At 51.4% G+C, this 18,445-nt stretch overlaps 7 protein-coding genes across 7 annotated transcripts; 4 read left to right on the forward strand and 3 right to left on the reverse strand.

The window, feature by feature from the left end:
• Positions 1–167: 167 nt before the first annotated feature.
• BJX67DRAFT_196857 (transcription factor domain-containing protein) lies at positions 168–3,144 on the forward strand. Its single transcript, XM_071025403.1, has 2 exons — positions 168–1,100; positions 1,175–3,144. Exons 1-2 carry the CDS (start codon positions 516–518, stop codon positions 2,936–2,938), a joined length of 2,349 nt encoding a protein of 782 aa, XP_070883909.1. The 5' UTR covers positions 168–515; the 3' UTR covers positions 2,939–3,144.
• BJX67DRAFT_196848 (nicotinate phosphoribosyltransferase) lies at positions 3,120–5,229 on the reverse strand. The gene is made up of 6 exons (XM_071025402.1): positions 5,171–5,229; positions 4,918–5,114; positions 4,774–4,857; positions 4,096–4,715; positions 3,597–4,032; positions 3,120–3,522 (listed from the first exon to the last, which is right to left on the reverse strand). Exons 2-6 carry the CDS (start codon positions 5,027–5,029, stop codon positions 3,302–3,304), a joined length of 1,473 nt encoding a protein of 490 aa, XP_070883910.1. The 5' UTR covers positions 5,030–5,114; positions 5,171–5,229; the 3' UTR covers positions 3,120–3,301.
• On the forward strand, positions 5,171–7,260 carry BJX67DRAFT_196868 (putative PHD finger domain protein). Its single transcript, XM_071025404.1, has 2 exons — positions 5,171–5,484; positions 5,539–7,260. The coding sequence occupies exon 2, from the start codon at positions 5,820–5,822 to the stop codon at positions 7,077–7,079; it is 1,260 nt and encodes a 419-aa protein (XP_070883911.1). The 5' UTR covers positions 5,171–5,484; positions 5,539–5,819; the 3' UTR covers positions 7,080–7,260.
• BJX67DRAFT_196845 (RPC34 RNA polymerase subunit family protein) lies at positions 7,230–8,763 on the reverse strand. Its single transcript, XM_071025401.1, has 2 exons — positions 8,314–8,763; positions 7,230–8,255 (listed from the first exon to the last, which is right to left on the reverse strand). The coding sequence occupies exons 1-2, from the start codon at positions 8,568–8,570 to the stop codon at positions 7,442–7,444; spliced, it is 1,071 nt and encodes a 356-aa protein (XP_070883912.1). The 5' UTR covers positions 8,571–8,763; the 3' UTR covers positions 7,230–7,441.
• A 228-nt stretch (positions 8,764–8,991) lies between these two features.
• Positions 8,992–10,941, forward strand: sti1 (Hsp90 cochaperone STI1; the record flags this gene model as incomplete). The annotated part of the gene is made up of 5 exons (XM_071031413.1): positions 8,992–9,056; positions 9,122–9,315; positions 9,372–10,095; positions 10,150–10,741; positions 10,789–10,941. 5 exons carry the CDS (start codon positions 8,992–8,994, stop codon positions 10,939–10,941), a joined length of 1,728 nt encoding a protein of 575 aa, XP_070883913.1.
• Positions 10,942–12,817: 1,876 nt separating this feature from the next.
• BJX67DRAFT_197026 (uncharacterized protein) lies at positions 12,818–13,437 on the reverse strand. The gene has a single exon (XM_071025405.1). It carries the CDS (start codon positions 13,185–13,187, stop codon positions 12,864–12,866), a length of 324 nt encoding a protein of 107 aa, XP_070883914.1. The 5' UTR covers positions 13,188–13,437; the 3' UTR covers positions 12,818–12,863.
• Positions 13,438–13,553: 116 nt separating this feature from the next.
• On the forward strand, positions 13,554–18,428 carry BJX67DRAFT_383354 (putative membrane bound C2 domain protein (vp115); the record flags this gene model as incomplete). The annotated part of the gene is made up of 7 exons (XM_071033442.1): positions 13,554–13,760; positions 13,835–13,897; positions 13,962–14,214; positions 14,276–16,684; positions 16,739–16,879; positions 16,932–17,071; positions 17,127–18,428. The coding sequence occupies 7 exons, from the start codon at positions 13,554–13,556 to the stop codon at positions 18,426–18,428; spliced, it is 4,515 nt and encodes a 1,504-aa protein (XP_070883915.1).
• Positions 18,429–18,445: the final 17 nt, after the last annotated feature.

The following is an 18,445-nucleotide window of genomic DNA, read 5'->3' on the forward strand; positions in this document are numbered from 1 at the left end:
AATGATGCGGCGCTCGAGCCTGAGTGACTGGGGCATTTGAATCCATGCCAATCTCAAATGGTCTGCACTGCGGAGTTAGAGCGCAAATATTGCTTGCCTGAGGCAACATTCCCGGATCCTCAAACCGGCAAATCAACTCCACTTCTCCGTCTTCTCCAGGCCCCCGAGTGGAACGGATTTGCCTGAGCTTACGCCCTGAAAATGCCGATTTCCATCGCCGTTCTCTGTCGCATCCCATTGGACTAGAGAAAATGTTCGTGAATTTGGCGGGGAAGCGCTCCTCAGTCTGGGGATCCCCCGCACCCACAGCTCTTTTTTGCTCAGTTGATGCCTCCTTGCTCCTCGCCCACTGCACTGCCATCTCAAGAAGCGCTGCCGAACACCGCCCTCGCCCGCACCGGTGGGATCGCTATTCCCACCTACAGTCTAGCGAGGTGACAAGCTGGCGCTAAACCCGCTAATCTTCTTCCCATGTGTCAGATGCGGCTGGCCGACTTCTATTCTCTGCACACACGATGTTGGCGGCGGCGAAGCGAAAGCAATCAGACGCCGCATCTGCCGATGACGAACCTACGGTGAAGAGGACCAGTAGTGTCCTGGGTCATAGTGCTTATTCGCCTTGGCTTCACGAGTCCAGGTTCTCTGCGAGCCGGCGGTCAATAGGAACTCGAGCGCACGCGCACTCCTTAGCACTTGCTAATATGGTGTCGACAGTGCAAGACCTGCTTGATCCTGACTTCGACCCGCTCGTTGCAATACTTGACGAAGAACCGCGCTTCCTGAAACCACTCCCTTCCAGAGTATCACCGGAGGACCTGGAGTTTCTGCGCTTTCGAGGAGCACTTTGTATTCCTGAGGTGGGGCTACGAACTGAACTACTACGCTGCTATATCAAATGGGTTCATAGCTTCCTTCCGGTACTGAACCTTCAGGAGTTCCTGCGGTGCATCGCCGAAAATGATTCGGAGGGCAACATCAGTCTCTTGCTATTCCAGGCTGTTATGTTCGTGGCGACTGCCTTTGTGGACTTAAAGCACCTGCAGGCTGCTGGATTTACGACGAGAAAGAGCGCGCGCAATACCTTTTATACGCGACTAAGGGTGCGTTCGGTGCAATTCTGCATATACATTCCTCCACTCTCCAGAATATCGAAGCTGACGTCTATCTTGTTTAGCTGCTATATTCCCTTGAATGTGAAGATGATCGCATTATAATTGTGCAAACCCTCCTCCTCATGACCTACTGGTCCGATCACATGAATAGCCCGCAGAGGGACATATGGGATTGGATTGGCATCTGTAGCACCAATGCTCAGTCTATAGGATTGAATTGGGACCCGTCATCATCCCGGATGGACATAACGACAAAAAGATTGAGGACGCGTTTGTGGTGGTGCTTGTTCTGTCGTGACCGGCTTATCGCTATGGGCATGAGACGCCCGACTCAAGTCAACGAAGGGTCGAGTAACCTTCCAATGTTAAGGATAGATGATTTTGATTTTGAGCCGTTCAGTCCCTCGGTGATCGACCAATTTCATTGTCGGCAGCTGGAGGATGTTTCCCATCAGAAACGTCTTGCAATAATGTTCATTGAGAAAGCCAAGCTGTGTCAGTGCATCGGGCGGGTCCTCTTCGCTCAATATACTCCTTCGCAGCATCAACTTGGTCTCACGAATCGAACAACTATTAATCTTGTCCCAAGACATGCTTCAGAGTCAGAACTGGCTCGGTGCAGCCAGCGACTCGAGTCATGGCTCTCTGCGCTACCCAGAGACGCCCAGTTCATCCCTGCATCGAAAACAAATTTCAATGATGGGGAGGATGTTCTACTTCTTCATGGTGCCATGATACGAATGCTGTATCATGCAACCGTCAGCGCTCTCCATCGCCCATGGGCATATAGTCCCTCGAAGGACCAGACAAATTCGCGCCTTGAACTGGCTAACGTTGCGCGAACAAAGATGCAAGAGGCTGCTGTCGGAATCACCCATATCATTCAAGGTCTTAACCGGCTGGATCTCACACGATATCTCCCTCAATCTGGCGTGACTGTCATTCTCCCTGCTGCTGTTGCTCACTTGGCAAACTCGATGTCGAATGATCCTACTCTTCGGGAAAGCAGCATCTCCAACTTCCAGCGGTGTATTCAAGTTCTGCAGGGGTTGAAGGAGATCTATCCGGCGGCTGACATGGAGGTAGCAAATATCGAAGCCGCCGTAAAGGCGCAATCCAGCAGCTCGAATACTCTCTTAAGAATCATGCAATTAGACGGATCCCCTCCATCACAGACTCAAGATCTGCCGCAGAAAGGCGCTTCCGTCTCCAATCCACTTCACAGAATCCCCTCGCCTATACAAAATGAGTCGCCCCGTCATTGGACACCACCGAGCGAGGAACACGACGACGACTCTCTCCGTTTCGATTCACATCAGTCAAGCCATCCAGCATCCACAACCAAACCGCTATCCGGCACAAGGCCAGTCCGCAACCACAGCATCACGAAAGATACCCCCGCCAACCACCAACGAGACCAACCAACCCCGCCAGGAGACTACTCTATTGACCCATTCAACGCCCATTTCAACCCCAGCCCCGGCCCAATTCAATCTATCTCCACTGCCCCCTTCTTCTCCACCGACCTCCTCGACATCGATATCGACGTTTACACATCCAATTTCACCCCTCCCGGGCCTAACCCCTCTAATGGCCCTGATCTGGATATCGACTGGACGAGTGAGTTGCTTCGCTGGGCGGATGCTAATCCAGAGTACTACTCCACCACCGGCGGCGCCAATGAACCCAAAGACCTTTTCACATTCCCAGCGGACGCAGGTCAAAGTCATCCGATGCCCCATAGCCCTAGACATCTAAAAGGGGGTATCACGGGAGACTTGGATCGGGATCTGGGATTGACGTGCTCTGACGATGAGATGTTTTAGGCTGCCTTGTTCCAACCTTGTCAAATGAAATTGTGATCCCCCCTCCTAGTTTGAGTTTGAGCGTTCTATCTCGATGAATACCATGTATGATGTGCTTCTAAATTATTCGGCGTTGCGGGTTTGGAATATTTGAGATTTGCTTCCTTTCTGTAAATACCGCCAGCGTTTTTCCAGATGTATCAGTACCTGAATATGGAGTCGGCGTCACGTATAGATTTATCTTTGCCTCCATGAAAGAAGCCCGATATCTATTCGAAACCTGTATAGTACAACCTAATTATAATCCTAAAGCCCCAGGAGCCGTATAGTACGGTGTAGAGCGGTATAGTCTACTCTGTTTGAACCGCATCGTAATTGTATCAATCAGGACTTCGCCGCCCATCGATTACTCTCATCACCTTCCTCCCATTCATGCTCGACATAGCCCAGTCGCTTCTTGACGGACTGCACAGTCTCTTTATCGCCCGTGTTCTTGCCCATATTATCACTCAGCTTCACGGCGGGCCTTCCATTCGCCGAGGAGATTTTGATCACAATGTTCAGTGGTTGGGACTTCTCCCCAGTAGAGCTGTTTACGAAGTCATCTACAAACACCAGGGTTAATTCTTAATTTTTCACCGACGCGCATGATTGGGGAAGGGTTGCGAAGGAGGCTCACTCGTGAAGAACGTCCCAACTCCGAATACGGGCTTGAACCTGGCCTCCTCCGCGAGGACCTTATATTCAAGACAATGCTCAATGTTTAATGAGTCCGAGAAAACCACCACCTTTGTCTCCGTGATACCCTCCCTGTCATAGAAATCACGGGCCATTTTCACGAAGTACATCGGGTCGCCTGAGTCCTGGCGAACGCCGGTGTATACCTGGGCGTACGATTTGCTGACAGCGTCGGGATGTCCATTTTTGAGGGGTGCGGAGATGGGAGGCTTTGTTTCGGCCTCGCTTTGGATATTGGATTCTGTGGTTGTGCTTGGTCCTGAAGCGGATGTTGTGACAGCACCGACGCCGGCCGAAGTGTATGCGGGTATCGGCTTGCGGAAGGCGTCGAGGAATGCTGGTGTGCCGAATGTGTCCGTCAGTGCGATACCGAGAACCTGTGCCTCTGATTAATAGGGCCGAAATTTCAATACAGCGCTGATTAACATTGTCAAACATACCCCCTCACCAAAACAACCAAGCCAGTATTTCAGGGCCATCTCATTTGCGCCCTCATAGTCGTCCGTGATCGCGGCGATGGCCATGTACCATTCGTGTGCGACTGTTCCAACGGGATCCACGTCATACTTCATTGCAAAGTGAACGTTGCTGGTTCCGGTAAATACACCGGGAAGGCCCCTTGCCTTTCCCTCTCTCGCCGCCCGACATAGGCCCGCCATCACTAGATCCTGGGTATGATAATCGCGACGACGCCGGGTCCCGAATTCTGAAAAGGTACAGCCATTCTCTAGTAGAACCCAGCCTTTCCGGTAGGCTTTTTCTTCTTGATGTCCATAGCCCCAGTCCTTGTCACTGAACATGAAGTATGCCTGGCTTGTCAGCGCGAGAAGTGGGATTTCGTAGAGGATAGTCTCCACCCAGATACCCTTGACGATATATTCAATATCACCCAAGTCATTATCGCTTCCCGTATCTTCTAGGGGAGTAAACTTTATCTCGACCTGTTCTGAGGGCTTGAGCCGGAATGCCGCCAGGTATTTCAGATATGCATGGTTGAAGTAGGCACATCTTTTCTTCAGGAAATCCAGCTCGTCATCCGTAACCCGAATGTTAGAAAGTCCTGCAGAAACCCCCGTACGTTAGTCAGACAATGATGTGCTCCAATAAAGCCAACATACGCTCCATTTGAGTAAGCATCCATTTGTATGCACCCCGCGTCAACTTCATCTGCGGGGTACGATTTGTGAAGCCATAGGTGACGTCTATGTGAGATGCGTGTCAGCGGCGATTGTACAGCCATAAACGACACACTTAATACATACAGACAGTGGGAAAGTATTTGAGAATCGCGCATTGCATCGTCAGCTTGTACAAATCTGTGTCAAGTAGAGACGTGATCCCCTCCGGAAGTGGGGAAGCTGGCTGCTCGCCCATGGTGAAGGTTTCTGTGTCTGAGCCTTCGGCGACTTCAATTGGCGAATCCTAACACGGCGCAATTCAAGAGGGGTATCAAGAGAAACTGCAGCGAAAGAGAAGTAAGCAACAAAAGCCTCAGCAGATCCTGAGTCAACTCACCGTGAAGTTATTTCAGCCGCGGGGGAAACTGCCGAAATAGGCTAGTTTGCACTGTTTGCAGGTTCAGAAACACTATCGCAACGACGTCATGGGGTATATTGTCGCTGATATATACTAGCATCCGCGGAATTGCTGACTTGGGGCTGTCTCGCTCTCCCAGAGGATGTGCACACGGTGCGTTTGGGGGAGCGCGTGCAAGAAATCATGGGGAGGCCGCATATAGTGCCGGAAGCCCGTAATACCGGCAAGATGACTCTGAGAAGCGGCCAAAAAGCCGAGAGCTGGCTCACTAGTGAGGATTACCCATGCCAGTGGTGGGAAAAGTCGGCTTTGGCCCCTTCGTCTTCCCAGCTGACGGAACTGTTCAGGGCAACTCTGTGGCTTCGGAGCTTTTGACAGCGCGGGAGCGGAATATCTATTGTCCCGCATCGGAACTCCTTGCACATCCCGTTTCGGCAGTGTCAGCGACGGCACTTCGTCTCCATCCATCGCTCACGAACTCAACTACCGCATTTTCATCTCGCTTTAGCTGCCGAATAAGTCGCGGCTGTTCTCACTGCAATTTCCGAGACCATTTACCTACATATCGCATATATCGTGAGGAGTGTTCGACTCGGCGTCGGTCTTGGGAAAGTCAAGGCGGCGAGAGATGGCTCATGGACAGGAAGATTGCGCCTCGGTGCTGGAGCAATTTGTTCACGATGTCGCCAACCTTCCGGCCGAGATAACCCACTTGATGGAAGAAATACAAGCGAAGGACAAAGTCATCCAGGATTGTCGCGCGATCATCAACTCCCGAGATGCCAGCATACAAAAGTTCATCAAGCTCAACGGCAGCCTTACTCCCAACCCGAAAGAAGAGCAGTATTCGAAGCTCGTTTTGCAGAACATTGACCGCTCGCAGCAGTTGCAAGATGAGAAAATTCAGTTAAGCGAAAAGGCGTGTGTTTTGTTAGATAGACAGATCAAAAGGTTGGACGTCAAAATCCGTGATCTACAAAACGAAGGCGTGCTCTCGAACGACCCCGCTATCCCATCCCTCTTCAACAACAAGGACCAGTATCGCGATCCCCCGAGAATTTTCTTCCCCGAGTCTGCCACTGAATCTCCCTCCTACTCCTCCCCATTAACCGCCTCGTCGGGCAACGCGAATCCCCTTGGTGCTGGCCAAAGGTTAAACCTCTCGCTGAACCGAGCAAATTCAGCGTCTGCCTTGTCATCGCAGACTACCGCGCGGAGTTCCGCCCCAGCCACGCCTGCTTCCGCCGCCGCGCACTTCCAACAACGACAACGGGAATCATCAGCTGGTGCTGTGGAGAACAAGCGGCGACGCCTCAACGCTTCGCTAGGGACGCTTCCTGCAGCCTCCTCCAATCTCCGGCAATCGTCACTCGGTCCGGGCACACCGAAAGCCGGGACCCCAGTTTCTAGCCGCGCTGGCAGCGCAGGACCACGCACCACAGGCACGATCAGAAAAGCACTAACGAAAAAGGTTGCGCCACATCAACAACTCAAGAAGCTCAAGTCAATCAATGGGAAACCCACCAAGCGCGCGTCCAGCGCAAGTGGCCGACCAAAGGTCGGGTCCCAGAAGAAATCTCCTTCCGCCGCAGGTGGTGATGACGAGGACGACGATTCCATGCTTAGTAGCGCCGATATGTCCGATTCAGAGAACGCCAGTGAGACCCGCCGGGGGGAAGATGACGTGGACGAGGATGACGAGGACGAGGGAAATGAGGATACTAAGGTTTATTGCACATGCCGTACGGTCAGCCATGGTGACATGGTTGCATGCGATAATGAGAACTGCAAGTTTGAATGGTTCCATTGGAAGTGCGTGGGGTTGACACGAGAGCCCGTAGGCACGTGGTATTGTCCTGATTGCTTGGCTGCGAAAACAGCCGAATAATCTTTTAATTCATACTTATGACCTCTTTGTATTATAGTCATGACCAGTGTGCAATTTATATTCCTGGCCTTATGGTGAATCAACTCACTGGGCCCGCCGCAGACTTTTTGGAAAGACTAGCATTGGCAGCACGCAGTGACTTGATTCCAGTTCGCAAAGGCCTGGAGGCAATCCAAGCATAAATGTTTCCCTCGCCTTAACTTATCTACCCTACTTTAGGCATCAACATCATCCGTATCGGAGCAAAAAGGACCAAGCCCTGGTCCAGTCCCAACGCAAGATATGCAACGCCATCGCTATGCAAATAAAACAAAGAGTATGTTGTGTACAGCCAAATAACCAGCCCAAAAAACCGACTCGACTCAAAAAGAGAGAGGACCCTTTTCATGTATCCAGGTCTCGAAGTATTCGCAGTTCTCCGGACTCACCGCACCACCGGGTACACAGAGATTGAAAACAGGACATTGTCCGCATGGCACTTCCGTCATACCGTTTCGAACTAACTGATCATCGACGACTGAGGGGTCCTCGCCTGGTTTGCGTGCTTGCCGGGCTTTGACCTCGGCGGGATTTTTGACGGATTTATAGGCCTCGCCATTGAGAGAAACGAGCTTATTATCGTAACAGAGCATTTCGAGAAGCTGTGTGACGTTTTCTTCTTCAAGGCGGACTGGAGTGATGCCGCTCTGGTTAATAGCGGCTGTTAACGCCGCTACGGTTGGGTAGCCCTTGTAGCCGGCTGGGTACGGCAGGTATTCCTTTTGACCAGATTCTTTCTTCACCGTCACGCTACCATCTGCGGTCTTTAACCGCTTGTTGCGGGATCTATCCGACGCTGGAACTTCATACCAACTTTTCTTGCTGACAGAGAACTCGATGAACCCGGAGACAACGTTGATGAAGTTCTCATCGAGCACACCGTCCGTAAACCATGCTCCGCCCGTAACCTCTTCACTGGGTGCCAGGCCAGCTAGCATGTACATCTTTCGACTGGGAAATTTGACATTGTGGACGCTCTTGATATAGTTCTTGCCTTCGAGGGACTTGAGACATCTGTCTAAGATGGATTTGTGCAGATTGGTGCGGCCTCCGATTGCTCGTACCCAAATACCCGATCGACCCATCGAATGAATCACATTGTAGACCAAACTTTCGTCAGGGCTGAGGTTTTGGAGCCTAGGAGGAACCAACACAGTTAGTATCCGCGAACGCTAGAGACGAGGCACGGTCTTACTTTTCGGCATCCTCCCTCGGAATGATCTTCCATGCTAACCGGTCATTTTTACCTTGGAGTAGTCGAAAGAGTTTCTGGTCGACAAGGGACTGGGTACATTGGAGTAGAAGTGGGAGGTCATTACTTGGAAGAATTTCCAAGCCCAGAAGGTCTTGCTGGTAGAAGAGGTGGTCGTGAGAAAACTGGCTGATGCAGGCGTCGTAAAGTCTGGAGGCGAGCTCAGTCACAGAGCCGCCAGACGTGCCCGCGGAGGCCATTTGAGAGGGATAAACGAAGCGTCACAATCACCACAGAGGCTCATTGGATTGCATAATCAAGGATGCATCCCGGGACAACGGAAAGAATAACTAACTGATTGTCCCGGTGGTCTGATAGAAGCAGGCGCAAAGTGAGCGAAAGTGGTTGCAGCAAAGAGGAAAAAGATGCTTTTTTGCGTGGTTTGGAGTTCTTTCTGGGATTAGCGTTGACTTTTTGAGTCATGAATGGTTTAGCGCGGATCAGAGCTCCCCATCTCTTTGTTGGCCTGGAAGCCTGAGGCGACGGCTGGGCTCGGAAATTTCCAGAAGCTCTGAGGTCCATCAATATTAGCTGCGTCGACACCAGAGTCGACGCTGATCAGGATTCACTCTCCACACAGCTTCACTTCGTTTTCAGTCTCTGCTCCGGACCTCTCGCACCATGGCTGACGCTTTGAAGGCTGAGGGCAACAAGGCCTTCTCTGCTAAGGATTACCCAACTGCCATGTCAGTATAGCTACCCCGCTTTGGCAATGCGGACGACAGTTGCAGCATACTAATCCCTTGCAAAGTGAGAAGTTTTCTCAAGCAATCGCCCTCGATTCGAACAACCACGTCCTCTACTCGAACCGTTCAGCGGTCTACGCTGCTCAGTCCGAATACGAAAAAGCGCTTGCCGATGCCGAGAAGGCCATTGAAATCAAACCAGACTGGTCGAAGGGCCACCAGCGAAAGGGAGCCGCGTATCGTGGCCTAGGGGATCTTCGTTTGTCTTTCCGTTCTTGAGAACTTGATAATACGTGAACTGCTGACATGGTCTAGTGGCCGCCCACGATGCCTACGAAGAAGCCATCAAGATCGAGCCTAGCAACGAGCAGGCCAAGAGCGGTTTGAACGCCGTAAAGAGGGCTATTGATGCCGAAGCTCAGGCTGATGGCGTTAGCGGAGACCCTATGGGAGGGCTCGGGAACATATTCAACGACCCTCAACTCTTCCAGAAACTGTCCAGCAACCCCAAGACCTCCGCCCTCTTAGCCGACGGTGACTTCATGGCCAAACTCAAGCGAATCCAACAAAACCCCAATAACATCGGAGAAGAGATCAAGGACCCACGATTCCTACAGGTCATGAGCGTGTTACTTGGTATTGACATGAGTTTCGGGGCTCCGCCTGGGGGAGCCGGTCCTTCCGGTGCCACTGAGGCAGAAGAAGACGTGCCGATGCCTGACGTTCGCCCCGCGGCTCAGAAGAAGGAGCCCGAGCCCGAGCCCGAACCCGAAGACGAGGAAGCAGCTGCCAAGAAGAAGGCGCAGGAGGCAGGCGATGCGGAGAAAAAGATTGGCAACGATTTCTACAAGAAGAAACAGTTTGATGAGGCTATTGAGCACTACAACAAGGCGTGGGAGTTGAATAAGGACGTTACATACCTCAATAATATTGGTGCAGCTAAGTTCGAGAAAGGTGATCTCCAAGGTGCCATTGAGACTTGCCAGCACGCTATCGAAGAAGGCCGTGAACTCCGTGCGGACTTCAAGATCATTGCTAAGTAAGATTTGCTTGATGATTATTATCTTCCTGCAACTACTAACACTACTTACAGGGCTTTCACCAGAATCGGCACTGCCTATGAGCGACAAGGAGACCTTGACAAAGCTATTGACAATTACAACAAGTCACTCACTGAACACAGAACTCCGGATGCTCTCACTAAGCTGCGCAACGCGGAGAAAGCCAGAGACAAGGCGAAGAAAGAGGCATACATCGATCCCGAAGAGGCTGAGAAGGCCCGCGAGTTGGGGCAGAAGAAGTTCCAGGAGGCAGACTGGCCCGGTGCTGTCGATGCCTTTACCGAGATGACAAAACGTGCTCCGAACGATCCGCGAGGTTTCACAAACCGTGCGGCCGCGCTCGTCAAGCTGATGGCCTTCCCCCAGGCCGTGCAAGATTGCGACGAGGCCATCACCCGTGATCCCAAGTTCTTTCGTGCATACATGCGCAAATCGCAGGCGCTGGTCGCAATGAAAGAGTACAGTCGTGCCCTAGACGCCTGTACCGACGCCCAGGAACACGTTGATCCAAATCACGCCCGCGAGATCGAGCAACAGCAACAGAAGGTGCTTGATGCCCAGTTCAGCGCCCGCGCCGGAGAAACTGAGCAGGAGACCATGGAGCGAATCCAGAATGACCCAGAGGTAAGCTATCCCGATCTTTATTCGCTAGCTTTACTAAAATTGTCTAGATCATGTCTATTCTCCAGGACCCAGTCATGCAGAGTATCCTACAGCAGGCCAAGGGTGACCCTGCTGCCCTGCAAGAACACATGAAGAACGCTCAGGTCCGACTAAAGATCCAGAAACTGATGGCCGCCGGTGTCATCCGTCTCGGACGGTGAGCGAGACATACTGGGTGGCAACTAACGAGAGAACTGTAGCTTGACACCTAGAAAAGCGGTCTTATGGTATCAATCTTTTCCATATATACTTACCTTTTGAAATGGCAATGCATCCTGTGTTCCGTAATTGACGAAATGCCACTTAATGCGATATTATTTTGCCAACGCTGCTTTACCCCAATTGAGCTATAGCATTTACTTCACTGGGAAACTTTCTTGAATATTGGTTATCGAGCTCGTCAAATATCTGCTCCAGAAATCAATGATTGCCTGCTCGAAACCAATTACAATGGACAACAGTTTTATCCTGGCCTTCCATCATTTGTGTGCCAGCCACCAATTGAGTGCAAGGCGCAAAGCAGAGCAATGTCAACCAGAAGTCGCTTTGAAGTATTACTTACACCATACCCTGACTTGAGACGTTGGTTTCTTGCGGCTCGGAAGTTCTCAATTTGTAGCTGTAAAATTGCACTAACCTGTCGTCGCTCGAAGATCTTCATCTGACCATAAGCAAGCACTTGGGAAGTGCAACAATTTCCCCAAAGTGGAAGTATTCATTTCCCTTCCTCTCATTGGAGAAACTTACAGGCTCCGATCTGTCGGGTGCAGGAAGAATCATCGCAGGGAATTTCGCAAGCTCCGTTAGAACGATCGGCACAGAGCGAACGATAGTTCGATAGATCTCTCCTCCCGAAAAAGGACAAGATCGTCTCATCTGTGCTCACACCTCGGCTCGAATCACAATACTTGGAAGTGCTTCCCGATGCACGAACTCCTCGATATGCATATCTGAGAGAGACTATGTGAATCGACGGCAGATGGTCGTGGACGGTTTTGACGGTCAATGCACAATGGGACGGGGACGGCCCCTCTGACGAGACCGTGGGAGAGCACCCGGGTCGATGGCGCAAACGGAGTCCAGGCCGGATGCTGACTGTGGGATGGTTAGACACGCGGCTGGATGGAGATCAGGTTGTGCTGAAGATTGCGGGAGTCAATTGCGGCCGGGCCTTCAGGCTGGGAAAAAATAACTTGGCTTGCACTGGGAATCAAGTAAGCGGATTGGGTGGTGGCGCTTCAGTGGGCTCAGATGCGCGCTACTGAGGAAGTCTGTGGTGAGTGCAGCCTTTCGAGATGATGGAAGAGGGGCCTCATCAAAGGATTGAGTTTGAGTGGCGAAAATCCTCGCGATCTGTGTGCATTTACGAGGGTTCATGAGCACCCTGCACAGTAAAAGTGGGGATGTGATGGAATTTTTTCTTTTGCGAGCTCGATAGACAGTTGGCATTTTCATGCATGCCACGTGTACAATGGTGTTGAGAGCAAAAAGCTGTTCTGAATGAATGCAAGGATGTTGTGTCAAGTTCCTGGAGAAGGGAAGCTTTGAGTTCTCATCTGTGCGAAATAGCCAATGAAGTCTGGCCAACTTTCTTGGACTCTCCAAAGAATCAGAGAAAGTCCGATCATCGCCGAAGCCAAAACGTGGCTCGACTTTGGAACCCCCACAGCAAGAGGCCGATTGCAAAGCTCATCTTGGCAGGGCACGAGAGATCTCCAGGTTCTCCACTGGGATGCACTCTTTGCCCGTCGAGCCTTCATCCATGATCATCACACTCCTCACCCCGAGAAGGCTTCGAGTCGAGGATTGGAGTGGACGAGATTATTTTCAGTAGCAGCCATGGAAATGTGGCGCTGTAGATCTGTGGCGGTGCAAAGGGTGGAGAGTCAAGGGACCCAAATCTGGCGCCCACTAATTCTCGTCGATCCATCGGAGCCTCTGAGGCCACGGAACTCAGCTCTGGAGGGGACTTTCCTTGCGAATTTGTCGTAGTTGTACTGAGGCTTGACAGAGTCGAGGAATGAGAAAAGAAAAATAGCGGACAAAGTACTGGCAAGATTGAGCGAAGCCGCTCTCAAAGGGGTCATTTCCTGTTCCGTGGGCGGTTGAGCTCATCGATCGGCGGTTCATTTTTCAAGGGAGACGCTTTTCTATCGACGTCACGACCTGCTTGGCTTTCGAAATCCGAATTAATCTCCATCTTATTTATGAGCTCCAGCTCCTCCTCACGAGCCACTACTGGCTTCGTCAAGAGTGGCTCCCCAGCCTTCCACCTTCGGCTGCCCTGACCCTCACTGTGCTTTCTCTCCACCTTCACTCTCCTGCGCTTTCTCTTGAGTCTTAAACCTCTCATCAGTCTGGCTGTCACACCCATCACCAACAGAGAAATCCACGCCTTTCGTACCATGTAAGTGATTCCCTTCTCATTTCCACTTCTCCATCTTTGACTTGGCGTCGACCCCGACCGTTTGGCGAATTGCCGCGCTTCAGCCTCCGCGCTGCCGAGCTCCTCAGCAGCAAGGCAACCATCCTTACCTCAACTCTGCCCATCGATGCTCTTATCTCAGCCTTCTTGGGCTCCAATTCTTTTCAGACGTGCTTTCAAGTTGTCAATTGCGACACATATAATACGCAATCCGCTCCCTGGTCATTTTTCCTTTTTTTCTTTTTTTTTTTTTTTCAAAAGGGACCTAGAATAGTTCATTGGCTGATTCGCATTTGCATTTAGATTGTGTAGTGGTGACTCCCCGCCGCCGGAGGCTTATCGACAGCCATGGCGTCTGACAATTTAGAGAAGTCTGAGTTGAAGCAGCAAGGGGCCATAGAGACAGCCCAGGCCGCTTCTCAAGACCCCAATTCCCACATCCAGCCGGAAACCGTCGAGCACAAACTGGTTGACGAAGCTCGAAAGGTGGGCTTACCAGCCTACCAATTCGACCCTGATGCATCACCTGAAGAGAAAGCCGCAGAGGCGGAATCTGTACGTCCCAGCCACCCCGTCGATCTCCTTCTCAAGCAATCATCCGCTAATGCTTATCGTTTGTTCTGTTTCAGCAAATCCCGCTGGACCTCCGTCATGAACCGAAACCAAAAGGTGTTGGAGTGATTACGGACAAAGTGAGTTGAGTAGTCATGGTGATTTGAGATGACACCAACCTAATCAGGGCTGTGATCTTGCTAGGACGGCGGCACTCCAGCGCCAAATGATCTTCCTCCCCCTCGGGCCGCAGAAACACCCCTAGATGAGAAGGCAGACGGGACAACGGAGCAGAAAAAGCAAACCGAGCAGGATGATGCCGTTCGATGGGCACGCGATCGGACTGGCTGGGCCCCGCAGTTCATGCAAGAGCCAACCCAGGAAGAACACGATGAAACGACATTACTGGATCATCAGACCTTTTTGGAAGGCAAACTGGATGATAAATTCTTTGGCGGTACGTGGCTAGCAAGATGCTTCCATGGCGACATTTACTAACCAATCATTCTCCGCTTTAGATTGGTATCATAATGCTGGCGTCATTGTCTTTGCCTGCCTGGCTTCGTGGGTTGTTGCTGTTTTAGGAGGCGGGATAGGCTGGATCTTCATCGTCATGGCCGCTTGCAGCACATACTATCGGACCTCAATTCGACGAGTTCGACGGAATTTCCGCGACGACGTTAACCGTGAGATGGCAAAGCAGCGCCTAGAAACCGACACTGAAAGCCTAGAGTGGATTAACAGTTTCCTGGTCAAGTTCTGGCCTATATACGCACCTGTGATGGCTGATACGATCATCAACTCCGTTGATCAGGTTTTGAGCACATCGACCCCGGCGTTTCTGGATAGTCTGCGTCTGAAAACGTTCGTGTTGGGGAGTAAACCCCCAAGACTAGAGCACGTCAAGACCTACCCCAAAACGGAGGTGGACACCGTCATCATGGATTGGAAGTTTAGCTTCACTCCTAACGACACCATGGATTTAACTGCTCGGCAGTTGAAGAACAAAATAAATCCCAAAATTGTCTTGGAAGTACGGGTGGGGAAGGGTGTTGTTAGTAAAGGTCTTGACGTGATCGTTGAGGATATGGCCTGCAGTGGTTTAATGAGAGTCAAGGTGAAGCTTCAGATTCCTTTCCCTCACATCGAACGGGTTGATGTCTGCTTCCTGGAACGGCCGGAGATTGACTACGTTTGCAAACCCCTCGGTGGTGATACCCTTGGCTTCGACATTAATTTTATTCCTGGACTCGAAAGCTTTATCAAGGAGCAAATTCACAACAACCTTGCTCCAATGATGTACGACCCGAACGTTTTCCCCATCGAGATCGCCAAGATGCTTGCGGGAGGTGCCGTTGACCAGGCAATTGGCGTCGTTGCTGTGACGCTCCATGGAGCACGCAATCTCAAGAACCCTGATAAATTCGCGGGCACCCCTGATCCATATGCGGTTGTCTCTCTGAACAACCGGACAGAGCTCGGCCGAACTAAGACGATACAAGACACGGATAGTCCCAGGTGGAATGAGACAATATTTATTATCATCACATCCTTCTCGGATGCATTGACCATTCAGCCATATGATTGGAACGAATTCCGAAAAGACAAAGAACTTGGAACCGCTACTTTCGCTCTGGATAAGCTCGAACAAGAGGCCGAACACGAGAGCATCTACCTTGAGGTTTTGGCGAGCGGCCGATCTCGCGGGACGATCCACGCAGATATTCGATTCTTCCCAGTTTTGGAGGGAATGAAGCTTGAGAATGGAGAGATCGAACCACCCCCGGAGCTGAATACGGGCATTGCGCGATTCACTGTCGAGCAGGCCAAAGATCTGGATGGGACTAAGAGTCTAGTTGGACAACTCAACCCGTACGGCGTTCTACTCTTGAACGGAAAGGAAATTCATATCACCAAGAAACTCAAGCGAACGAACAACCCGATCTTCCAGGACGCGTCAAAGGAGTTTTTGGTCACAGATAGAAAGAACGCTCGTCTTGGTCTGGTTATCAAGGATGACAGGGATCTGGTGAAGGATCCAGTCTTGGGATCGTATCAGATCAAGTTAAACGACATGCTGAAAATGATGGAGAAAGGCCACCATTGGTTCCATCTTCATGGCGCAAAGACTGGCCGTGCCAAGCTGGTCCTAGATTGGAAGCCTGTCGCAGTGGGAGGCGTCGCAGGAAGCGCTGGTTACGTGGATCCCATCGGTGTTGTACGGATTCATTTCCATAACGCAACGGACCTTCGAAACCTGGAGAAGATGGGCAAGTCTGATCCTTACGCTCGCGTCCTGCTGTCTGGCTACATGAAGGCTCGAACAGTCACTTTTAGAAATAACCTTGACCCAGATTGGGATGAGGTCGTATATGTCCCGATACACAGTCCCCGCGAAAAGCTCACTCTCGAAGTAATGGACGAGGAGTCTGTCGGGAGCGACCGCTCTCTTGGTTCCGTGGAGCTCTCCGCGGCTGATTATGTCCATGAGAATGAAGCCGGCGAATTCGAAATTGATGACGAGAAACAGCTCGTGTCGAGCACTCTCCGCCTCGGTCAGCGCTCCGCTAAAGGAACTCTAAACTACACGGTCGCTTTCTACCCGACAATTCCCGTAGTCAACCCTGACGACGAGGTTGAAGAGGGTGAATTGGACGAGGAAGCTAACGGCGAGATCGAGGGTGCCGAGCTCTCGAGAAAGAGCACTGATTCGAAGCGCAAGAGCTTCCATTCCAAGTCCGTCAGCGTGGATTCCAAAGCCTCCGCGAAGAAAGCCCAAGCAAATGGTACAGGGGACGTGCAAACAAATGGTCGTGCAAGCCTTGAATCCCGGCCCGGTACAACAAGAGACTCTGAAACCATGTCTGTCAAATCCATCAAGGAAGTTCCCAAGACCTTCATATCCGTGGAGGACCTTGGTAACTACGGTAAGAATCCGCTATCGCTCCTTGATTTCTGTATTTTGTGTTGACCTCTTCCAGAATCTGGCTTCCTTGTCTTCAAGCTTCACGAAGTCCAGCTTGCTCGCAGCAATGTTCATGTGGAAGTCATAATGGACGATTATATGTTCCCCGTATGGTCGTCGCCGAAAATTCGGTCAAAGAATGCTAAAGTCGAAGACAGTATGTATTACCTCACTTGAGATACGGGGAAGAAAGCTAACAGCATGCGTAGTTGGGGATGCATTCGTGCGTGAGCTCGAATTCTCAAAGATTACCCTCCGAATTGTGGAGAAGCAAAATGCGAAAGATGATGATGAAGAAGTCATCGCAAAACTTACAGGCGACACTTATTCCACGCTTCAACGAATCCTGGTAATTACTTGTTTCCTTCGGTTTCATCTGTTGGATAATCGCTAACTTTGTGTAGTACACCCCAACCGAGCTCGTCCTTAGATCCGCCGATGGAGAAGTGAGTAAAGTCATTGTTAGTGCTCGGTATATCCCCGTCTCGATGAAGCTCGATCCAAGAGAGAGTATCAACAACATGGGTAACCTCCGCGTTGATGTGCTGGATGCTGCTGATCTTCCGTCTGCCGACCGGAATGGATACAGCGATCCATACTGCAAATTCCGCCTGGATGGCAAGGAGGTCTTCAAGACGAAGGTGCAAAAGAAGACGCTCCACCCTGCTTGGAACGAGTTTTTCGAGACTCCTATCAAGTCTCGTATTGGTGCCGATCTCCGTTGCGATGTCTATGACTGGGACTTTGGCGATAAGGCGGACTACCTCGGAGGTGTCCCTATCGATCTTGAGCAGGTGGATCCTTTCCGGGCCCAAGAGGTTACTCTCACTCTCGACGGAAAGTCGGGGGCTATTCGGTTAAAACTCCTGTTCAAGCCAACATATGTCATGCGTTCTCGCCAAGGATCATCGACCTTCTCCGGCACCTTTGCTACGCCTGGAAAGATAGTTGGTGCACCAGTCAAGGGAGTCGGGTTTGTTGGTGGCAATGTTATTAAGGGCGCCTCCTTCTTGGGGCGCGGGATCATGTCGAAGATTCGGGGTGACGATTCATCCGGCTCTGATGAGGAGAAGGAACAGAAAGACGTACCGGCCGCCATTCTCGTGGACGGAGAGACGCCGCCCAATTCAACACCCAAGAGCGAGCTCCATCATTCCCGTACTCGAAGCGGTGCTTCTCACTATGGCGATCGGCTCAGCATTGGTGGCAAGGGAGAAAGCGGAACCGCTTCCATCACGGTCGTGTCTGCCAGTGGATATCCTCCCTCAGCTAACGTCCGGGTGCTCGTGCGGGCAATTGGACCCAAAGGCGCAAAAGACGTGCTCAAGAGCAAGGCAATCAAGAGCGGCGGCGGTCCCGTTTACTTTGAATCTAGCAACGAGACCTGCCGTGTGCACAACACAACGGCCGATGCGCAGTACCAGATCAAGGTGGTTGATCACTCAACGTTTGGCTCGGACAGCGTCTTAGGAGAGGCACTTTTCTTTGTTGGTGATCAGGGCTCGGTTGCTGGACAGGAGAAGACTGTGAATGTTGGCAGCGGGACTGTTGCAATCCGGAGCAGCTTCACGGCTTCCGATGGTGGTCTCCGGCCCGGTACTGCTTATTCCACTACAGGCGATAATGCATCCGAGGTGACAGATAGCCCGGACTCGAGGAAGCCTCGACGTAGCTTCCTCAGCAAACGCAATGTGAGCGGCGCTTAGGTGGCTACTACGCAGGA

This window comes from Aspergillus lucknowensis (genome assembly GCF_044049455.1).
Source record: "Aspergillus lucknowensis strain CBS 449.75 chromosome Unknown BJX67scaffold_36, whole genome shotgun sequence".
In the NCBI taxonomy this organism is placed as follows: Eukaryota; Fungi; Ascomycota; class Eurotiomycetes; order Eurotiales; family Aspergillaceae; genus Aspergillus; species Aspergillus lucknowensis.